The sequence below is a fragment of the Rattus norvegicus genome, chromosome 16 (assembly GCF_036323735.1).
Source record: "Rattus norvegicus strain BN/NHsdMcwi chromosome 16, GRCr8, whole genome shotgun sequence".
NCBI classification, from domain to species: domain Eukaryota; kingdom Metazoa; phylum Chordata; class Mammalia; order Rodentia; family Muridae; genus Rattus; species Rattus norvegicus.
Window position 1 is genome coordinate 34038043 of NC_086034.1, and position 18276 is coordinate 34056318.

Consider the following 18276-nt stretch of genomic DNA (forward strand, 5'->3'; position numbering starts at 1 on the left):
GTTTTCACTATATTTAGCTTAACTAATGTTAATTAGATACAAATGAATCAGTTTCAAGATTTTTGTGACAGTCCTGTAGCATTGTCACTTTTGAAATGAAAAGACTAGCCCTTTCATCCTCTTGGTTTACCACAAATACTTGATCACTGTGTACAATACTACTCATTATTACATAACATATATGCCTTATCAAAATTATAGTAATATGTAAATTAGCTTAAAGGCATCAAAACTAAAGAATAAAGATACCCGTGTTACAGTATGGAAAAATAAACTGTGATATTAGTGAGTAGTAAGGAAACTGTAGTCTTTATAATCTATTTTCCAAGAAACACACACACACACACACACACACACACACACACACACACACACACACAAATATATTACCTGGATTTTTACAATGGCCTAGAAAAGAAGTGGAGTATACTAAATCTATTTTCATTTATATCCTCAAATAATTAATAGCTAGGGAACTATCACTGTTTTTCTGGCAGCCTTTAAAAAAGATCTCATTCATGTATGTATGTATGTATGTATGTATGTATGTATGTATGTATGTATATATGATGTATGTAGTACATGTATGTATGCAAGGTTGTGTGAATATGTACAGAGGCTAGAAGAGAGCTAGATCCCACAGAGCTGAAGTTATTGGTGAGAGCTAGATCCCACAGAGCTGAAGTTATTGGTGTTTGCAGGATGCCAGGCATGTCGTGTAGGTGCCAGGATCCAAACTCTGGTCCTCATGATTAGTGCTTTAACTCCAAGCCTTTGCTATAGCACCACTGATACTTCTCATTTTCCTGTCTGAGATCTTATCTTACTTAATTCAATATCATGCTTACTTTTCATAGACCCGAGACATACTTTTCTTGTTTATATTTAAATTTCTAATGACTTGACCATAATCCATTGTGAAAGACAAGAGACGTACAAATTCCAATAATCTTTATCTGTTGCTCACATGAATGTTTTTGGTCATTCATACACAAGTAAGCGCTGAGGGGAAAGAACCTATTTTGTTTCGTTTTTTAGTATGTAATTCTGTTCTTGTCAAACAGAAAAAGAGGTAGTGGCAAATGGTTTGGTTGTTTCTAGAAAGGAGCTGACACAAGTTTTCCTTCAGGGATGAATTTTATCAAGAGAAAAGGCCTCAAGAAAATGGGGAACATGATTAGGCTTTGCCACAGGGAAGCTTTACAAAGGACAGTCCCCCTTTTCTAGCAGACAGTGTGAAGGAGAAGATCTTATGGAGCACAGCTCTTCCTGTAGAACCAAGGACACAGTTTTATTAAGAGGTACAGCTTGAAGTAAGAGACAGACAGCTGTCGTAGACAGGATGACAGGTGAGGCAACTCTAGAATAGTCCCCTGAGCAGAGGGAAGCATCTGACTTATCCTTCCCGAGTGATAAGAAGCTGCCCATCACATGACTTAGGTCAGCACAGCCCGTGGACAGCACTGAGGAGCCTCTTGCAGTGCAGCTCTATGAATTAGGGGTGGTAAAAGCACAGCACAGACGGCTCCAGACAAAGAACCGCAGGGAGCAAAGCCTGATCTCGTCAGGCTGTGGGGCTGGACTGTGGGGTTATCAGCTTCCTAAAGATGCAGATCCACAATCTAACAGATCCCCAATGATCTATAGCTATGTTAAAACCAACATACTTTATTCTATAAACTCAATTTGTGCCCATACTTTTCACAATGCTTAAAATATGTACTCTACAGCTCTTAGCGGGAAATGTTAGGCTTGCCGCCCCAACCTAGGCTACGCAGTCTTCATTACATGCATACTTATCCTACTAATTGATTTTATTTCTTCTTAAAATTTTTACTCTTGTCTTGTTTACTCTGTCTTGTTTAAGCTATAATAAAATATCAGAATGGGTGGCTTAAATAGAAATTAATTTGCTTAGCTCCACAGGTCAGAGAATCTAGTAGCAGGATTCCAGCACAGTAAGTCCTGGAGAAAGAGGTTTTCTTCTGGGTACCCGGGCAGTCTTTTCTTCCTGTATTTCTAGTATGGCATAAAGGCTGGCTCTCTGGCCTCTTCTTAGAAGGGTACTAATGCCATTCAGAAGGCTTCACCGTAATTCAAAAGTTAACTGCTCCAAATACACAGGGGTTTAGATTTCAATGTGTACATCTTTTGAGGCGCACAGCCATTATCCTTTAACAGCCACTAATAACCATGTTTCCAGTTCTCATGCTTCCAGTTCTCATACTGTGGTGAACTAAAGATGGTTGCATGGAACAGTTCCTGGGAGTCTCGTTTTGCAGAAAGCACTGTTCTACCTTCACAAGTGAAACACAATGGAGGTGATGCCACTACAATTCATGACTGGATGGGTAAGAAAACTGGCAGCTTCTAGTTGGTATCTGGAGGTCAGGGGCATCAGAAGAGAAGTTCATCTAGCTCAGAAGAACCCCATGGCAATTTTCTGAGACTAAAGGATAAATTTGTGTGTAGAAGAAATGAAATAATTTTTAATTACTGAGCAGACTGGTGGATTACACATGGCTGCAGAGTCTTCCTTTTGAAAGGCACGCCTGGTTCCCTACAGTAGGTTGACTTTGTGGGTCTGTGACAGCTGTGATCCGCAGAAATGCTAACGGTCCCAGTTCAATTCCCTGGCTAATTTTAAAGATCATAAGCAACAAACAAACAAACAAACAAACAAACATAAGCAGCTTTTACTCTAGCACCCAAGATGGCTGTAGATTTATTAGAACTTTTCTCTTTCAGAGGGGACTTCTGTGTCCCCTACCACAGGATCTCTGAGTCATCACAGAGTAAAGCACAGAAGATGGAAAAAATAGGGCCTGAGAAATGGCTCAGCAATTAAGAGCACTGGTTGTTTTCCAGACCAGGCTCAATTCCCTGTATCCACATGGCTCTCAAAAGGGGAGGGAGAGAGGCCTATGGTACTAAGCCTGTGAGGTGTACCTTTTAAGAAGACAGAACAGTCTTAGTGATCTCTTAGGCAAAGAGACAATGTATTAGGAAAATTATAAGCCAAGACTTGACTCAGTCCCTGATTCATAAAATAATGAAACAGAAGGGCCTGTTCCCAGTGTGCATGTCCATACATGCCTGAAGGTTTTGAACACCAGCAGTGACACCAGGAGTCTGCATTCTGGGAGACCAGCCTGGCCCATGTAAAGAAAACCTTGAAAATACTTGCTCTTGAAAACCAAAAGCAGGAAGAAAAAACCCTACAGTTGCTAAAAGTATAAAAAGAGTGAGTCTAATTCAAGATAATTACTCAAACACATACACAAATCTTGATAAAAAATTTTAGTATCAAATGCAACTTTGCTAATTAAAATCATTATAGCATACCTTCCACATTTCCTTCGGACATTGCTGGAGACACCTTAGCAAACTTTGGACTGTTTGTTTCAGTATCAACAGTGGCTGATGGGTTTACTTCTTTTGAAATACACTGCAGATTCTCTTCTCCAGTGAGTAGGGGTTTGTAGTTCTCCTCTTCAACACAAACCTCTGCAGAAGCAAAAGAATGAAGTCTACTCTCTCAGAAGGGCAATGCCATTTACAGCCACAAACAACAAATAAACAAAAATCCTAACTCAGATTGTTGCAACAAATAGTTACTGGTGAAGCTCTCTTATACACTAGTAACTAAAGTGAGTTAGATAATGTGGCAGTCAAACTGGGTTCCATTATGACCTCTAGGCTAGTTAACACAGTTTGCATGTTCTTTTTCTTTTTCTTTTTTTTTTTTTTGCATGTTCTTTTTCTTTTGGGGTAAAATATACCTGTATTAGAATTGGACTTTAAAAATTATTAACCACCTGCTTTTTTTTTTCATAATAGCAACTGACACTTCTAGTTTGTGATATTTTGTACACTTTGGCTGTTTCCAGTAAAGAACTGGTTTGTTATATAACACCTGCCTAGGGCTATCCACTGTCGTCATTCCTGTTTGACTTTTGAACATTTTAGCAGCCACTGTACCAACTCCCTAAAAGCAATTCTGCCATAGGTAGATGATACACACAATAAGTAATCCTGCCAATATGCAGACCTCTCAGCTCAGTGAACTATTCTTAACCTCACTGTCTTAGTTTTAATAAGTCATGCCTTAGAGACCTTATAACTTCTGGCCTCTCAAAAGTCCCAACATTCAGAATCCTCAATGCTAACCTTCAGTGCTGTTTCTTACCCATCTCCTTCTACTATAGCATTTTTCAACAAGGTCTCACCATGTGGCCTTTGCTGGTCTGGAATTCCCTATGCAGACCAGGATTTCCACCCTTCTAAAACTATCGTTAGAATCATTCTTTTGCATATACCCTCAGCTTACTGAACTCACTTCATTGTGCTCATGTGGAAAAACCCTAAACTCAATCTAATTTCTGCAGGGCCTGCTTGACATAATTGATGCATGGTTGACATGACTGCAGATTAAGAGAAGTTGTTAAGACCTGGATTTCAATTTATTACTTCTTTCTATAGTTTAGATATAGAGAGCCCAAGTGACCCTGAAGGGACTTGTTTCTGAGTGTGGTGATATTAAAGAGGTGGTTGAGACCTTTAGATGGGAAGTCGGTGAGGAGACTGTTTTCATGACTTATGGCTATGATGTTCACCTTTAGTAAGGAACTAAAAACCTCCTTTGCCCCTTTGTAACACACACAGGCTCTTTTCAGTCTACTTCTCAGCGTCTGGCTGATACCTATAAAACATGTCAATATCCTCGCGTCCTAAGTCAATTTTTCACATGCTTCAGATACAAGTTTTGTGCTAAACCTCAAGGAACAAGAGAAAAAAGAATGCAAAAGGTGACACAAATGGCCAGAATCCAGTTCCATCTACTCCCTCCCCTGTGAACGAGCATCTGCACACACAGTCGCTCTTTCTTAGGTGCTGCTGTGACATAAACACTTAAGATTCATGGATCCAGAATGGCCTCCTTTTGTCTCATGAAAGCAGTCCCTCCCAGTACCAAATAATGACACACAAATTTACCAGACATTTCTCCTACTCTATTTAATTCCCGAGTCTCCTTCAAAGATATATCAGGAATCTTAATAAATTATTTCATGGAAAACATGCGTGCACTTTTCCAGCTCCCTCGTCCAGGTTTCCTTCAATTAGCTTCCTCATTTAGATTTCATTCATGTCTCATTAAGCCATAACTCAGGATTCCTTTACAACCATCACCACCCAGGAGGTTAAATAATCCCACACAATAAAATGAAGACATCTCGACACATTAATTTTTAATAATATTGGGTCTTATGCTTACCACTTTTAAAAGGCGTGTTTTCTAGTAGTTCTGTCTGTAGCTGTAATTCAGCTTCTCCAAGTATCTTCAGCACAGAATCTGTAGGGCTTTTCCCCCAGACTTTTCTTGGAGAGCCACTAGAATCTAACTTAATAACCTCTCCCACAGTATGTTCTGTGAGGAAAGAAATACAGGAAAATAATCCTCAAAAATTAAAAGTAACTCATTGCTTAGTAATTTATTTACTATTATACAACCAAGTGCTTCATGCTAAAAGCTAATATAAACATAAGTTATAAGATAAATAAACATATGGGCTAAAAGGAAGAAGGCAGACTAAGAAAATCTGCCTTAGGTTATATACCATAGGCAGGCAACTAACATTTCCTTTTTACAATAATAATTCTGAATAACTAAGTTAAATAAAATTTAGCAAAGCAAAAAATATTAGTCATGAGAATATTTAGTAATAAAACATGAATACAGAGACTAGAGAGATGGTCAGTGACTGAGAACACTGGCTGCCCTTCCAGAGGAACCAGGTTCATTTCCTAGCTCCTACATGGTGGTCCACAAACATCTGTAGCTCCAGTTTGAACAGATCTTATGGCTTCTTCTAGCCTCTTAAGACACCAGGTTAATGAACAGACAAAAATTCAGGCAAAACACTTATACACATAAAATAAACAACTCGAATACATATACTCAAGAGTAATCTATTTATATTACAGGGTATACATTAATATGGTCTTATAGTTATAGCCCACACAAGCAGAGATTTTTTAAGGCTATGATTTTCAATCTTGGCTGCCAACAAAACTGGATCTAGAACCAGCTGAAAGGCAGGTCACTGGGACGCCTGTGAAAGATTTTCTCCATCAGGTTATTTGGAGTAGGAAGACATATCCTCACTGTGGACAGCACCTCCTGGTGGCAGACCAGGTCTGTGAAGCTTTGCTTTTTGCCTGCTTGCCTTCACTCTCACTGGCAAGTCCATCTGCTCTGCTGCTGCTGCTGCTTCTATCTTTGCTGTGTTCCTTCCCTGATTCCAGAGCCTAGCTTCTTTGGATTTCAATATCAACTAAAGACCAGTGCTCTCCGGATTCCTTCAGGCCTTTGGTCCCAGGTTAGAACTGATGAAGCATCCAGACTCACAGAGTGAGCAGCAAGTGAATTCTTGGCCTTTCAGGTGTGAGACAGACCTGAAACTGTGTCATGGAAGCCAATTCAATAAGCCCTCTTGTAATACAGATTCACTCTGTAGGTTATGTTCCTCTACAGTGCTTTGACTAAGATACCATCTGAAAGACAGTTTATTAGGATTGAGGATGTAGCATAAAAAGGAACAGCAAACAGGCTCCAAGATCTCACGGGAAATGCAAATCACTAAGTAATTATTCAGTTTTGTACCATTGACATGATTAGCATAAGGGACCTAATTTTCAAAACTATGGCTAAGGTAAAAGACACATGAATCATGAAAGAAGATTGTTTTTCTTGTTTTAACTTTGTTTTGTGTGTGTGTGTGTGTGTGTGTGTATGTGTGTGTGTGTGTGTGTGTGTATGTGTCTATAAATATACAAAGATACCTGAGGTGTAAAAGCCAGTGTGGTGAAGCCTTACAGCATTACAATGCTGTTCTTACAGTATAACAGTTGGCTGAGATGTATAAAAGACTTTGCGTCTGTCTAAGCCTGCTATATGATTTTTTTTATTCACAAGTTCTTTATAATAAACTTTTAATTAAAGTGGTTAAAACTGGATAAAAAATAGAAATAAAACTCAGAACTGAAAGTTATTTGATATGTAATGAAGAGTGCCAAATAACACCAATAGAAAAGAAAACTTCTGGAACAAATGAAAAAACTGAAGACCCATTTAAAAAAAAAATCAACCTCTTTAAAGTAAGGGGAGAAAAACACTCAGGGTTGGTGGTCAGTTTCAGTTGAAGGGACAGAACTTGGAGTGTAAGGAAGATAAAAAGGCTAGTGTCTGTCAGAAGGACACATAGAGAAAATAGATTTCACAAAGCTGATGCATGCCATTAGTTGAAAACTGATTTGCACATCATATGCAAGGAAATCACTGTAGTCTTGAGAGACCACCCAAAATCAAGGGAATAAGGCTTGGAGTTTATAGAGAGACAGAAATAGTTCCTATTTCTGTCAGTGAGAACAGAAATACTTGTAATTTACAAACGAGCCATGAGGCAGATTGTTCAGAAAGGCTGTTGACTCAGTAGAAGGGAAAAGATTAGCCATAGACTAAACATTGCATGATCCACTTAACAAAGCTTAGGACGAAGATCTACAAGGATCAAGATATTCATAGCTCACTTAACTGTATTCCAGAACAAAGGTCAAGAATAATGATCAAAATATAAAAATGCATAAATCCCATAAATTAAAATCCAGTGTTTGTCCCTAAACAAAAATAATCAAGAATAGTATGATCAACCAATCAAAACCAATGTCCAAATGACAGAGATGATGTGATTACTTACTGGAGAAGGACATTTACAGTGATTAACATAGCTGAAGTTTATTGGTTCAACAAACTAAAGACTGGTGTGGGAGTGACAAGTAAGGAAAGTTGGCCTGGTACGTAGTTCAACTGCAGAGTATTTGCATAGCACGCAGAGGCTCTGGGATTGACCCCATCACTCAAAGAAGAGGGAAAGAAGAAAGAAAGAAGAGGAAGAATGAGGAGGAAAAATATCAATACTAGACTTGTAGGAGGGAATACCAAAACAAACAAAAACCCAGGAAAAATGACAGCCAAGAATATTCCTAAACTGATGACAGCTATGACTCACAAATCTAAGAAACACAAGCCAAACAATAGGATGGATGCGATAACAAGGTGTCACCATCAAATTCCCTGATACTAGGCCCTTAGGAGAATGAGAAATAGCAAGAGGACAATCATACACTACACATGGAGGAAGAGGACAGCCATTCACTGCACACAGAGGATGGCTAAGACGGAGAGTTATAGATGGCTTCCCATGAACTAAATAGTAGAACAGTGTTTTCCAAATAGGAAGAAAAAACCATCAGGGTAGAATTCCAGAGGTCATGAACAAATATTTGCTAAAGGTGGTATGGCAAACATTTACACACATATACAAGGTGAAAGAACTTGGGGAGATTACAGCATAGCAACTCTTAGTTCTTCTTCACAGAAGATAAAGAGCATTGTAAATGACAAATACAATGTAGACCCATAGGACTGTATACAAAAACAGCTAAAACCCAAACTCTCAGCTTACTGGCTAGGTGACAAAGAAGAGTCCTCGGAAACCAGAAAACACTAGGTGACAGGGACATCACAAAATTCAACAGTGTGATCCTATGATGTGATTTATTAGTCCTCCAGGTTATTGTTCCTAAGTGTACATGTGGATATGATCTTGTGTATAGTATCAAAAACTTTGGAAACTGAATTAACAGACTACTGCCCAGGTCCCAGACTAGGAGGTGGAATACATACTAAGATCGAGTAGCACTGACAGGCTGTGAGAAATGAGCTAACACCAAAATCATGAACCACATGAGGAAAGAGGAACTTACAGCTAACCCTAACTAAGCTAACTGTTAACACAACTCTATCAACATATTGTAGGCCTTAAGCAAGTCTCATCAGCTAATATTAACAATGAAGATTGATTAGAAATCCCTTGACATACAAACACAAAATCTTTTTTTTTTTGGTTCTTTTTTTTCGGGACTGAACCCAGGGCCTTGCGCTTCCTAGGCAAGCGCTCTACCACTGAGCTAAATCCCCAACCCCCAAACACAAAATCTTAACTGTTACAGGAGACAGACAATACAATGTAACACAGATGTTGGATTACCTACCAACAAGTTAAAGCAGCTATTACAAAAACGCTCCAGAAAGTAATCGAAAGCTTTCTTCCAAGAACAGAAACAGAATATACTAAAGAAATTATATAAAACTCAAATTACAGTAAGTAAATAAAAATGGTCTATAAATAAAAGCTGTACAAAGCCATGTTCAAATGTACTGATGCTTTGTTCTACAGGTCTCAAAATTGATTGTAACAGATAGCATAAAAGCTGTAAGTGTAAAGTATACACTACCTTCTTGTCTAGAGATCACATTTTATGATGACCTCCCTTTAATTTATTTAAAAACATTTTTATTAATTCTCTGAGAATTTCATCTACTGCATTTTGATCATATTCATCCTCAACTCCACCCAGATATACCTCTCCTCCTACCTCATTTCATGTCCATAAAAAAAAAAAAAAAAAAACCCAAACCAAAAACCGCCGAGTCAAATTTGTGCTGTCAGCACACTCCTGGGTACATGGCCATCCAGTGGAGGATGACTCTCCCTCCCCAGGAAGCCACAAACTCTATAGTTAGGGATGGAGGCCTGCAGACCACTTCCCGTCCATTATAGAATCTTGACTGGCTTGATCCTCTTTAGACAAGCACAGCACTATGAATTTATGACACTGGTGCTCCTGCATGCCCAGAAGATGCTGTTACAACTCAGTCATCCCCAATCTCTGCTCTTACAATCTTTCATCACCGCTTCCATGACAGTTCCTGCATGCCTGTGTACTCTCTAGCTATCTCTCCCTCTCCCTCGCCATTTGCCAGAGGGAGGGTGGAAGGGAGGGAGGGGAAGAGAGGGGGAGAGAGAGAGAGAGAGAGAGAGAGAGAGAGAGAGAGAGAGAGAGAGAGAGATTGATTTCACTTATGGCTAAGGACTCCACTTCCATGTATTCTCTGCACTTTGACCAGTTGAGATTGTCTACTTTAAGCACCAGGAAGACCCAATTTAAAGTCTCCCTTCCACACTAATAAGTCTATAGTACTTGTTGGAAGTCAGCACGTAGAAACTCTTTATGATAAGGATCTATACAGCTTTCCCAACACTCCTAGTTTAATTTCTTGCCATAAGATTTGAGTTGTAGCCATCCACGTTGAATTACATCAAGTTCCCTAAGCTTCACAAGGGCTAGGAGCTAGGGATGGTGGTACCCACCTGTCCCTCCAGCACGTGGCAGACAGGCAAGACAATCACGAGCTCAAAGACAGGGGTACATAGTGCGACATGGTGAGATAAAATCTCTTACCTGAGTCCTGCTTATTCTCTGCCTAAACCCTTGGCTAGGCTTTGGCTTAGCTGACTACTACTTCCACCGAGTGCTTAAAGAAACTACTTGCGTGACTTCCAAGGACTCATTTCTGCCATTGTAAGTATGCTCAGAGTAGCCCATTGTTATTGGTATATTATTTATCAATTACAATTTCCGTTTTACTTGCCACCCTTTCTATACTATCCTACCCTCCTTAAGGGATTGTAAGTTCAAGGCTAGCCTGGTATACATATATTTAGTGTATTTCCTAAAAGGAAGAGCTGGGGAGCTGGGCAACACATGCCTGTAATTTAAGCACCTGGGAGACAGAAAAGAAGACTGAGTCAAGGACAGTCCTAGATACATAATGAGACATTGTCTCCCCACTAATGACCCCTTCACCCCAACAAGAACAAAAAAACAGTAACAATTTAACATGCTGTAAAGGGTTCAAACAATTTAAATACATTTCCTAAGTTCTCTCTCCTTTGATTATACTCATATAAAAATCTTTGCTACTGCAAAAACCAAACTTTTTTTTTAATGTTTGATATATTTTACTAGAAGATACTTCATGCCCATGAGGAGATGCCCAGAATTATTCTACCTCTTTCTAGCCATCCACACGTTGGTTCCTTTGGATGGCCAGGATCTGAGTTTATGTGAGAGATCAACCAAGTCATGACATTAACATATTCATACACACTTTCAGAAGCAGAGAAGGATGCATCCAGTGTCACTTCATCCAGAGGAATCACAAGCTGACCTCCCATCTCCCATTTCTTGCGATCAGAGGAAATGGCATTTTCCTTCTCATACTCTCTCTCATCTCTGTGACCAACGGTCTCACAAGAATCAGCGTGATGATGCTTTTCCTTTTCATCCTCTTGAGCTTTAAGATTTTCATTCAGCCTACGCAGTATTTCTCGCTTACTCTGAAACAGTTACACTTTAGTAAGCATGTTATTAAATAAAATGCCTGACAGAAGTTTTGAAAACTGTACTTACTGAAATAGCATTGTTACTCTTTTCCATTTCTTCTGAAGTTTCTTGGGACTCAGTTAAACTTCCATCCTTTAAACACAAGATGGTTAAAGAATAAGAGATAAAACCATTTAAAACTTAATGGGAAACAGTTGATATTTTTGTTTTTCATTTAATTGACCCATGTGAACTTTTCTTATTCCTGTAAAATGTTAACACAACTTTTTTCATTATCAGTAATGATAACCATTTAAACATGATCAATCAGTCAATAAGATTAATACATACAAGGGTCAATTCTCATTTATTTGCCACATTTGTGGGTTACAGATAACAATTATCTTTGTCCTCTTCAGCATCTAATTTTTGATAATTTAAAGTCAACAAATGATTTGAAAAGAAAATCCATATACTTTGTTTACTAGAGCTGGAAAAAGGGGCCCCTATTTTTGCTTTCTTTCTGTTCTAAAAGATAATACAGTTCTTGGGGCTAGAGAGAGAGAGCTTAGTAACGAACACTGACTTCTCTTGCAGAGGAACCAGGAATAACTCCTAGTATCCACAACTGTCTTTAACACCAGTTCTAAAAGATCTAACACCTTCTTTTGGCCTCTGGGGGCAGGCATCAGGCATGCATGTTGTGCACAGAGATGCATGCAGACAAAACACCAATACATGTGAAATAAGTACATCTTAAAAAGAAATGGTCACGGGAGCTGAACTTGCCTCATGCAAGTGTTCTACCCACTGAGCTAAATTCTCAGTCCCAGGGGATGTCTGGGTAGACAGAATAATTCAGGATGAGCTGTGGTATTTTGAAAGCATTTACATACACATACACACACACACACACACACACACACACACACACACACACACACACACCCCAAAGCCATAGCATTAGACATATTGACAACTTGCTTTTTTCTCTAAGAAAAGAGGTTAGAACGAATCAAGAATAGATTCTTATTTGTGTCATTAATCATATAAATTTTACTTGATTAGCATAATGAAGATATTCTAAACAACAATTAAGAATGTATGAAAAGGAGATTAGTGGTTATGAAGGCTATGACTCAGTGTGACTAAATAATCTTCAAAGTTGTAAGCAAGCACTTTCTATAAATATAACGTAGTAAGAAAAACCATTTAGTCATGGATTATGTCAAATTTTATAATATTTAGAAAACGTAAGAGAATAGTGGTGAGATGTAAAGTAATACATGTAAAGGAGATAAGGAGGATTTTACCCAGGAAAGCAGTCAGAGAGATGAACAGCTACTGGAGATGTGAGCCTGGGTACCAGGAAGGAAATCACACAATGGTATCTAAAGTTGCTGTAAACAATGCAGTACATGCAAAGTCATCATCAGAGAGAGACAAAACCTACTGCGACAACAAAGATTCTCACAGGAAGCACTGAAGAGAGACCAGGAAATGGTTTATTATTCTGCACAAGGCTGTAAGAAATCTTTGTAGTGATCAGTAACCTCTGCAGCATGAGGAACCTAATGAAGCTCACGAAATACAAGGTACAGGCAGCAGCTAGGAAAGGAGAACAGAGGTTGCTGAGTTGCTGGGCTCAGCAGAGGGCTTTCCTGGCCATGTAAACCCCGGCAGGCACTCCACGCTCTGAGCCGGATCTCTCAGTCCAGAACAGTCTTCACATTTTAGATACTTGCATGTTTAAACTTACACTTCTTCACATTTTTTTTTTGTTTATTATCTGTGTGGCATACAGTGACTCAGAAGTAGAAGGTTTAAACTAATAAATTTAATGTAATTACACCGAACATTATTTACTATGTCACAGAATTTCAAATAGGTGGGACTTTCTTCCTAGAGTTAGTTACTTTAAGTGCTAAAGAGATATAACTCTTGAAAAAATTGCTAATCATAAAGTTTAGGGTATAAAACTGTTTGCCACATTATTTTCATTTATTGGCTTCAAATGATTTTTTACTGCAATTATTTAGCACACATACACAGGCATGAGTGCCTGCTGCTGCTGCTGCTCCACACGTATGGAGGTCAGAAGAAAACTTGTAGGAATCCTTCTCTTTACCATGTGGATCAGTCTGAGACTGTCAGGCATTGGGCAAACACCTTTCCCCACTGAACTATCTTATCAGTCTGCTAGTAAACTGCTTTAAAGTGGAAGTCATTTTAACATATATATTATATATATTTTAACTCGTATACCGAGCATCTGTGAGACAGTGGTTCCAGGAATTCTCTATTACCTTGCCAGAGCCCACAGGTGTTCACTCTCAAAATAAAATGGGTAAGTGCATATAGCCTATGTATAGTCCCCATATAACACAAGTGCTTTCTAGATTAGTTACACCACATAACACAATGATATAACCATATCACGATATGCTACTAGTTGCTATTATATACTATTAACATAGTTATATGGTTTAATGATGAGAAATATCACTCAGTACGACAGATGCCATCGTCACAGACAGGCCTGTGTGACACACAGCAGCAGTAACATGACATTCTTTCTCAAACACTTTGTATCTGAAATTGATTGACTATGTATATGGGGAATCCTCAGAAGTAGAGCGCTCAAGGTTTATTTATCCATGACAGAGTCCTAGATAAAACCTATGGGCAGAAAAGCTCCAATATTCAGTTCAAAAAATGTTCAAAAAATTCCAGAAGATATGTCCTTTAGAAAAAACAAGGAGACATTCGGAACTAATGTCAATTCATTAAACTTATTTTTATTTAAAATAATCTCTAGTCTTTGAGGGGTTCTAAATTTTATGAAACTTACCAGGCCCACTTCTTTCAAAGCTGAAGTCACAGAAATAACAGGTTTCATCTGCTGCTGTGATGGAGAACCACCTGCTTCATGATGCTCCATAGATGGAGGGACATCTGAGCTTTTTACCCTCACCACCAACTGCAGGAGACAGAATGCACAATTAAACGGGCTGGATCTCATATTTTCAAGGAGAAACAGAAGTTATGCATAGTACAGCTCTTTCTCATTCCTTAATTACTCATTGTTGTTGGATACTATGATACATGTGCTGGCAAAACAGAGAACATGAAAAGTCTCCAGCCTCAGTGTAAATCCAGTCCTAAATAAAACTGGTTACCACTGTACATCAGTGTCTTGTCTTATAAAACGATCAATCAAAGTCTTCTAGAAAAAAATCTACTAGTAGGCTGGAAGGTGCATTATATTCCTATCGGTACCAAACACCATGTAGAAAACGAATACTGAGAATCAGTAAGGTTCAAGGTTCTCTCCTAAAGGACTGCAAGCTGTAACAGAAAGGGGGAAAGAAGCAAACCTCTGTTAGGAGAGATGCTACTGGTCTGGAATAGATTGAAACAATAAAGACAGGGAGAACTGGCTGTGCAGGCCCGAGGAGGTGCTGAAGCCAGTAGCCTCCCTGGCAACCCCTGCTCCCACAACTACCCCAGCAGCCCTCAAAGTCAGACACTTCTATAGTCAGCTTCAAACTCCAACTCACTAGCTTGTCATTTTTCATTATTTCTTGGCCTCCCTAAGGCTCATTTTTTTCTCAACAAAGGAGCACTGTCCCTATTTTCTCTTTTCTGAAGAGATCGAATGAAATAAGTAGTATGAAGCTCACAGCAAGTATTGATTTACCCTCTTTCAAATCTGGCTTAAGCACCTAAGGCCTAGATTGAACAACTGAGGAATTAGCTCACAGGAACTATGTGTACTTGAAGTTCTAGCTAGAGTAATAAGACAACTAAAGGAGATCAAGGGGATACAGATTGGAAAGGAAGAAGTCAAAGTATTGCTAGTGTAGATGTTATGATAGTATACCTAAGCAACCCCAAAGACTCTACCAGGGAGCTCCTACAACTGATAAATACCTTCAGCAGAGTGACTGCATACAAAATGAACTTAAAGAAATCAGTAGCCCTCCTTAATACAAATGATAAATGGGCAGAGCAAGAAATTTCCAATCGATATGAATAATATAAGATACATTGGTGTAACTCTACCCAAGCAAGTGAAAGACCTATATGATAGGAACTTCAACTCACTGAAGAAAGAAATTGAGGAAGATATCAGAAGATGGACAGATCTTCCATGCTTATGGAGGCTTAACACAGTGAAAATGGTTAGAAACAAACAAACAAACAAACAAACAAACAGAAAAGCAATCTACAAAACAAAGCTATCTACAGATTCAGTACAGTCCCCATCAAAATGCTACCACAGACCTTGACAGAGCAGATCTCAACTTCATATGAAACAAACAAACAAACAAACAAACAAACGAAACAGGATAGCTAAAACAATCCTGAAAAGAACCTCTGGAGAAATTACCATCCCTAAACTCAAGCTACGCTACAGAGCAATAGTAATAAAACTGCACAGTATTGGTATAGGAATAGAAGGTAAAACCCATGAAATCTTAAAACCAAACATGGCAGTTTTAAAAATGAAATTGATTACATGGCTAAGTCTAGAATATTTACTTCCTTCTAAGCATAGTTTTATAAAACACATCCAGTTTCCAATATAAAAATTTTCAACAAGACTAAAGTATTGGCTTGAAAAGTCTTCTAAGTCAGATTTGTATATATGAGTGTGAGAGTGTGAGTGTGAGTGTGAGTGTGTGTGTGTGTGTGTGTGTGTGTGTGTGTGTATCCAAGTGCATGATGCCTAGGCTGGCTTCCAACTCATGACACAAGGCCCAGCCTGAGAATCCTGTTTCAGCCTCCTAAGTGCTGGGCACATAGGCATGCAGCACCATACTCTGGATAAGAAACTTTTGTTTGAGCTTAAGTCCAAGTGGATCAAGGACCTCCACATCAAACCAGGTATACTCTAATAGAAGAAAAAGTGGGGAAGAGTCTCAAACACATGGGCACTGGAGAAAATTTCCTGAACAAAACACCAATGGCTTATGCTCTAAGAACAAGAATCAACAAATGGGACCTCATAAAACTGCAAAGCTTTTGTAATGCAAAAGACACAGTCATCAGGACAAAACGGCAATTTGGGAAAAGATCTTTACCAATCCTACATCTGATAGAGGGCTAATATCCAAAATATACAAAGAACTCAAGAAGTTAGACTCCAGAGAGTCAAATTACCCTATTAAAAAATGGGGTACAGAGCTAAACAAAACATTCTCAGCTGAGGATTATCGAATGGCCAAAAAGCACCTAAAGAAATGTTCAACATCCTTAGTCATCAGGGAAATGCAAACCAAAACAATCCTGAGATTTCACCTCACACCAGCAGAATGGCTAAGATCAAAATCTCAGGTGACAGCAAATGCTGGCGAGGATATGGAGAAAGAGGAACACTCTTCCTTTGTTGGTGGGATTGCAAACTGGTACAACCATTCTGGAAATCAGTCTGGAGGTTCCTCAGAAAATTGGACATTACACTGCCTGAGGACCCAACTATACCTCTCTTGGGCATAGACCCAAAAGATGCTCCAACGTACAACAAAAACACATGCTCCACTATGTTCAGAGCAGCCTTATTTATAATAGCCAGAAGCTGGAAAGAACCCAGATGCCCTTCAACTAAGGAATGGATTCAAAAAAATGTGGTACATCTATATAATGGAGTACTACTCAGCTATCAAAAACAATGACTTCATGAAATTCATAGACAAATGGAATGAACTAGAAAATATCATCCTGAGTGAGTGAGGTAACTCAATCACAGAAAAACACACTTGGCATGCACTCGTTGATAAGTGGATATTAGCCAAAAAGCTCAAATTACCCAAGATGCAATCTACAGACCACAGGAAGCTTGAGAAGAAAGGTGAACAAAATGTGGATGCTCCCACTCCTTAAAAGGGGGAAAATATTCATAGGAGGGGATATGGAAGCAAAGTTTAGAGCAGCGATTCAAGGAATGGCCATTCAGAGCCTGACACACATGTGGCCCATATATATACAGCCACCAAAAACTAGATAAGATTGATGAAGCTAAAAAATGCATGTGGAAAGGAATTGGATATAGATCTCTCCTGAGAGACACATCCAGAGCATGTCCAATACAGAGGGCAATGCTAGCAGCGAACCACTGAACTGAGAATAGGACCCCCTTGAGGGGAATTAGAGGAAGTATTGAAAGAGTTGAAGGAGTCTGCAACCCCATAAAAACAACAATGCCAACCAACCAGACCTTCCAGGGACTAAACCACTACCGAAAGACTACACATGGACTGACCCAGGGCTCCAACTGCATAAGTAGCAGAGAATAGCCTTGTTGGGGCACCGGTGGAAGGGAAAGCCCTTGGTCTTGCCAAGATTGGAGGTTGGACCCCTAGTGCAGGGGAATATGGGGGAAGGCAAAAAGGGGGATGTATAGGGAATACCCATATGGGGGAGGGGAAGAGGAGGGAATGGGGGCATATGGGCAGGAAACCAGGAAGGGGAATAACCTTTGAAATGTAAGTAAAGAAATATATCTAATAAAAAATTTTTAAAAAAAGAAACTTTTGTTTCTTTCTTCTTTTTTTCTTTCTTCCCTCCTTCTTTTCTTATTTTTTAATAGTACTAGGAATTGAATCCAAAGTGTGGGGCATGCCAGGTGTGGTGATTTAATATGCTTGGTCCAGGCAGTGAGTGGTACTATTAGAAGGTTATGAGGAGGTGTGGCCTTGTTGGAGGAAGTGTGTCCCTGTGGCGGTGGACTTTGAGACCTCCTAGATGCTTGGAAGTCAGTCTCCTCCTCGTTCCCTTCAGAACAAGATATAGGACTCTCAGTTCCTCCAGGGCCATGTCTGCCTGGGTGCTGCCAGGCTTCCCACCTTGATGATAAACCTATAAGCCAGTCCCAATTAAATGTTGTCCTTCAGAAGAGTTGCCTTGGTCATGGTGTCTTCACAGCAGTGGAGACCCTAAGTAAGCCAGCAGGTAAGCCCTGTACTGCTGAGCTGCATGCCTGGT

At 39.3% G+C, this 18276-nt stretch overlaps 1 protein-coding gene across 19 annotated transcripts in view; it reads right to left on the minus strand.

Moving 5' to 3' along the window:
• Nek1 (NIMA-related kinase 1) overlaps positions 1 to 18276 on the minus strand; it is a 128327-nt gene that overhangs the window by 28951 nt on the left and 81100 nt on the right. For 14 of the 19 annotated variants that reach the window (XM_063275218.1, XM_063275216.1, XM_063275214.1 and 11 more), the window contains 5 exons: positions 14141 to 14269; positions 11377 to 11442; positions 10976 to 11303; positions 5276 to 5428; positions 3346 to 3507 (listed from right to left, as the gene is read on the minus strand). In XM_063275218.1, coding sequence (XP_063131288.1) covers positions 3346 to 3507; positions 5276 to 5428; positions 10976 to 11303; positions 11377 to 11442; positions 14141 to 14269 — 838 coding nt within the window. 19 annotated transcript variants of the gene reach the window in all.